Consider the following 5,102-nt stretch of genomic DNA (forward strand, 5'->3'; position numbering starts at 1 on the left):
AATGTAGCGTAGGTAGAGAAGGGGCGTGAGTGGACGAGAGCTGAGGAAATATTGGGCTAATTTCACAATTTCCATGCAGTCCCTGAAGCCATGATTTTACAGGGCCTTACCGATAACACGAGAGAGAGAGAGATGACAGCCAGGCCAGGTGCATCCTGGGACTGCAGTCCAAGGAGTAGCTGAGAACAGGCAGCTCACATGGCATTGGCTCCTCCTCTTCCTCCTCTCCAGCTGATACACTGCAATAAATGAAGCTAAACTCATCAAAACCACTCCTAGCATCTTTCCCATAGCAGCAATTGCTGTAGGGACACAATCTGAACACCAGCGGGAGGGGAGTGGCAAAGAGACACACTCTCTAGAAAGGCAGCTCTTTGGGGCAGGAACTGCCTTTCTGGTCTGTCTTTGCACAACCCCAGGCACAGCACAATGGGGGCCTGGCGCATGACTGCAACTCATAGGTGCTTCTGCAACAAAGAATAATTGCACAGGATTCACTCTTGGAAAAGGTTGGAGAGTGCTCATGTCATAAACGGATAAGTAAAAGTTAATAGAACAAAAGTACTTCATATCTCTATTGCCTGTAAAGGGTTAACAAGATCAGTGAGCCTGACTGTCACCTGACCAGAGGACCAATCAGGGGACAGGATACTTTCAAATCTTGAGGGAGGGAAGTTTTTGTGTGTGCTGTTAGAATTTGGTTCTTGTTCACTCTGGAGGCTCAGAGGGACCAGACGTGCAACCAGGTTTCTCTCCAATCTCTCTGATACAGGCTCTTATAAGTTCAGAATAGTGAGTACTAGGTAGATAAGGAAAGTTAGGCTTATGCTTGTTTTCTATATTTGCAAATGTGTATTTGGCTGGAAGGAGTTCAAATTTGTATTTTGCTGAAAGGATTTTAATTTGTACTTGTATACTTAGGCTGGGAGAGTATTCGCAGTGTCTATAGCTGAAAGACCCTGTACCTATTCCATTTTAAATTTACAAAGATAATTTGTACTGTTTTTTTCTTTCTTTAGTTAAAAGCTTTTCTTGTTTAAGAACCTGATTGTTTTTTTATTCTGGTGAGACCCCAGGGGACGGGGTCTGGATTCACCAGTGAATTGGTGGGGAGAAAGCAGGGAAGGGGGAGAGAAAGGTTAATTTTCTCTGTGTTAGGATTACTTTCTCTCTCAGGGAGAGTCTGGGAGGGGGAGAGTGAAGAAGAGGGGAAGGAGAATTTTCCTCTCTGTTTTAAAATTCAAGGAGTTTGAATCACAGTGATCTTTCAGGGTAACCCAGGGAGGGGAAACCTGGGAGAGGCAACGGTGAGGGGAAGGGTTTACTTTCCTTGTGTTAAGATCCAGAGGGTCTGGGGGGTCCCCAGGCAAGGTTTTGGGGGGACCAGAGTGTACCAGGCACGGGAATCCCTGGTTGCTGGCAGCACTACAAGTACTAAGCTGGTAATTGAGCTTAGAGAAATTCATGCTGGTACCCCATCTTTTGGATGCTAAGGTTCAGGTTGGGGAATTATACCATGACAGCTCAGTTTAAGCAAACCGTTTTCGGCCTGCAGGGTTGGTTGGGCACATAATCAGTCATTAACCTCACAAGGGATTGAGCATTGCTGTTCCCTTCCTAGAGCAAGTGTATTTAAATAGGAGGCTGGAGAAGAATGAGTGGTGGATACTCTTCCTGCTGGGTGGGTCTATCTCCCCCCTCCCGCCCCTCCCTTTACACTGAATTTACCCATTGGTGGGCCCTGGCCACAAGGATTTACAACGAATGGTTAATGGAGAGGCTGTAGCCATCAGAGAGGCCCCCATGGTCAAACAAGAGGAATTACACAATGAATCAAAGCACACTGTCATAATGCTATCACCTTCTATTTCTCTTGCACCAAGATGCTCTACAAGCTATATACATACAGTGCCACTGACATGCAGCCACTTCTGAGGTGGACTGCTGCACCTGTACAACAGTGGGACAAATCCACGTAGAAATTATCACGGTCAGGGATAGTGCTTGAAACTTTATTCAGTGGGGTTTGGAAACCCGGGTAGAAGCAACCACCGAGTGGAGGATTCCAGGAGCCAGGACTGCAGCACTGCAGGCTGCCAAATAGGTGTAGGCACCTCAGCCACTGCTGCTAGGGATGAGACGAGGATCCCGGAGCAGACAGGGTGCCTCACTGTGAGGGCTCAAAGAGGTACTCCAGGTCTGGCTGCCGCAGCCTCTGCTCCTTGTTCTTGTTCTTGGTGAACTCTCTCAGCATCACCATGACGTCATTCTCAAACACCTCCGGGGTGGGCTTTGCTTCTTCAGGCAGAAAGGACACAGGATGAGACACAGCATCCCCACCCCCATTTCTCAAAGTCACCAGCTTCACATCTTTGTGCAGCCAATGAGGAGCCACACTGAACCCAGTCTCGTATCCCTCAAAAGTTGTAATGCCTCTTTCAAGTCTGCTTCACTAAACACCATAGGAACTCAGGTCAGAGCAGCTAACCACTCCTCCTAGTGAGACCCATCTCAGATGGCAGCAAACAGCTCTAGGATACAGAGGGAGTAAAACCCTGCACCCATTCAATTAGTGCAGTACAGGGGAATTACTTCCTGCCCTCAGTTTATGATCATCCTGTGCCTTGAAGTATGAGGATTGGGAAGCCCTGGACATTTTCTGAGTAAGAGTCACTGCTGTTGCTATTCTGATCCCCATATTGTATATTGCTGTGTGTGGAGCCCAGGTGAGCTGAGATACACTCATCATCCCAGAAAGCTTTCTGCTCCATCTCTTCATAGGAGAGCTATGTAGATTTTACAAAGATTTTACAAAGATTTTACTCCTGTAGATTTTACAAAGATCAGTATCATCACCCCTATTTTGTAGGTGGGGAAACTGAGGCAGGGGGAGGGGGAAATGACCCAGCAGACCTGTAGCCAACCTGGAAATAGAGCCCACGTCTCCTGAGCCCCAGCCCACTGCTCTATCATCTAGACCACACTGCCTCCCCCGAAGAGGGCCCTGTTGCAATACAGTACCTGTTGCCCAGTAGTAAATATCCCAGTCATTGCTGGGCTCGTTGATCAGACGGTCATAGAGGTTCAGCTGCCTCTCGGTCATGCTGTTCAGATTCTCCTTTGCAAAGAGGCTAAGTGAGGCGAGAGAGAAACCAGGAAGCACGAGGAACATAGTAACTGCCAGGCTCAGAGCCAGAGTCCGTCCAGTCCAGCATCCTGTATGACTCTGGCCAGTGCCAACAGCAGGCAGGTGTGGGATAATCTACCCCCAAGAAGGGCTCATCCAGGTCTCTAGTAGTTAAAGATCAGCTTAACCCTGTAGCTGAGCTCTAATATCCCTGCCACCATCTGTTATCATTAATTATAACTCTGGATATTTTAGCTATGCATAGAAATGTCACGTCACTTGGGAACCTTACCATGTTCCTGACCTCACCGACTTCTTGTGGTAGGGAGTTCCACAAGCTAATTATGTATGGTGTGAAAAAGGATTCCCCTCTATCAGTCCTGAACTTCCCAGTGTTCTATTTAATTGACTGTCCCATTGTGCTTGTTATGCAGGGCTGTCCAGAGAATTCAGGGGGTCTGGGGCAAAGCAATTTCAGGGGCCCCTTCCATAAAAAAAGTTGCAATGCTACAGAATACTATATTCTCATGGGAGCCCCTGGGGGGCCAGGGCCTGGGGCAAATTGCCCCACTTGCCCACCCTCCCCCCCCCGGCAGCCCTGTTGTTATGAGGCAGGGAGAACAGAAACTCCCAACCTTGCTTTTCTAGACCAGTCATTCTTTTACCAATTTATGTCCCCTCTTATTTGTCTCCTTTCTAAAACAATAATCTCAGTTTTTAATTTCTCTCTTTGTAGGAGAGTTTTTCCAGGCCCTTGTTCTTATGTTCTTGATCATTCTCAACCACCTCTTTTCGGCAATACCCTTTTGGAGATGGGGCAACAATACATCACGCATTAGCCAGCTGAGGCCGCACTACCTATTTATAGGACAGCATTAAAATATTTTATTAGCACTGAATTTCACCTGCCAGGGTGCTGCCCATTCCTGGTGCTGGGCTCGGTCCTGCTGAAGTTCCACACAGTCCCCTGTAGCTTGACTAATCTCAGGGTATGGCTACACTTGAAACTTCAAAGCGCTGCCGCAGCAGCACTTTGCAATGTGAGTGTGGTCGCAGCCCCAGCACTGGGAGAGAAATCTCCTAGCGCCGCACGTACTCCACCTCCTCATGGGGCTTAGCTTGCAGCGCTGGGAGTCGCGCTCCCAGCGCTGCGGCACTGTTTACACTGGCGCTTTACAACGCTGTATCTTGCAGCTCAGGGAGGTGTTTTTTTCACACTCCTGAGCGAGAAAATTGCAGGGCTGTAAAGCGCCAGTGTAGCCAAGGCCTCAGTAACTTCGTGTCTTCTCTACGTTTGTGACCTCGCTCTGCAGATCACTACAGACACTGAACAGCACAGGACCTGGCCTGGAACCTAAGGGAAACCTCGGTTCCCCGCCGTGGGGGAACGGGGTAGCCCGGCAGAGCTAAGGAGAGCCGGGAGAGCTGCTGGGGAGGCGGAGACCCTCATGCCCGCCCCGTTCCTCAAGAAGGAGGCAGGAAGAGAATCCACCCAGGGAACGTAGCAGCCCGATCCGGGGAGGCCGCCCGTACCTGAGCAGCAGGCAGTTCTCCAGCATGCCTCGCTTCCTGCTCTCGTACAGGAGCCGGGCTCTCTTGGCCTGCAGGGGCTCGCCGGGCCGCTCCTGCCAGGGGGGCAAGGGGATCTCCAGCAGGTCCTTCCGCGAGTCGGCCGGGGAGCCCCCCCGACAGCCGCGCCGGGCGGGGAGCGAGCTCGGGCGGGGGGCGCGGAGAGCCCGCCGGGAGAGAGACAGGAGCTGCCGAGAGAGGGGGCGCGTGAGGGGGGCGGGACTAGGACCCGCCGCAGGGAGCCGGGCGCCAGGCTCCGCCCCTCCCCCGGAGAAACCGGCCCCACTCACCCGCAGCCCCATCGCCGCCGCCATCGCGCTTCCTGGGCCCGGCCGCTCTACTCCGCCCTCCCCTGCTCTCTATGGTACCTCCGGTGCGGCGGGCGGAAGGGGCGTGGCCTGCGGCG

General features: G+C 51.3%; 1 protein-coding gene across 2 annotated transcripts; it reads right to left on the minus strand.

The window, feature by feature from the left end:
- Window positions 1-1,849: 1,849 nt before the first annotated feature.
- On the minus strand, window positions 1,850-5,037 carry SDHAF2 (succinate dehydrogenase complex assembly factor 2). 2 transcript variants are annotated; one of them, XM_030560862.1, is made up of 4 exons: window positions 4,987-5,037; window positions 4,661-4,884; window positions 3,022-3,131; window positions 1,850-2,298 (listed from the first exon to the last, which is right to left on the minus strand). In XM_030560862.1, exons 1-4 carry the CDS (start codon window positions 5,008-5,010, stop codon window positions 2,168-2,170), a joined length of 489 nt encoding a protein of 162 aa, XP_030416722.1. In that variant the 5' UTR covers window positions 5,011-5,037; the 3' UTR covers window positions 1,850-2,167. The 2 variants fall into 2 exon arrangements, with proteins under 2 accessions (XP_030416722.1, XP_030416721.1); XM_030560861.1 differs by having other exon boundaries at window positions 4,661-5,034.
- Window positions 5,038-5,102: the final 65 nt, after the last annotated feature.

This window comes from Gopherus evgoodei, chromosome 4, assembly GCF_007399415.2.
Source record: "Gopherus evgoodei ecotype Sinaloan lineage chromosome 4, rGopEvg1_v1.p, whole genome shotgun sequence".
NCBI classification, from domain to species: Eukaryota; Metazoa; Chordata; order Testudines; family Testudinidae; genus Gopherus; species Gopherus evgoodei.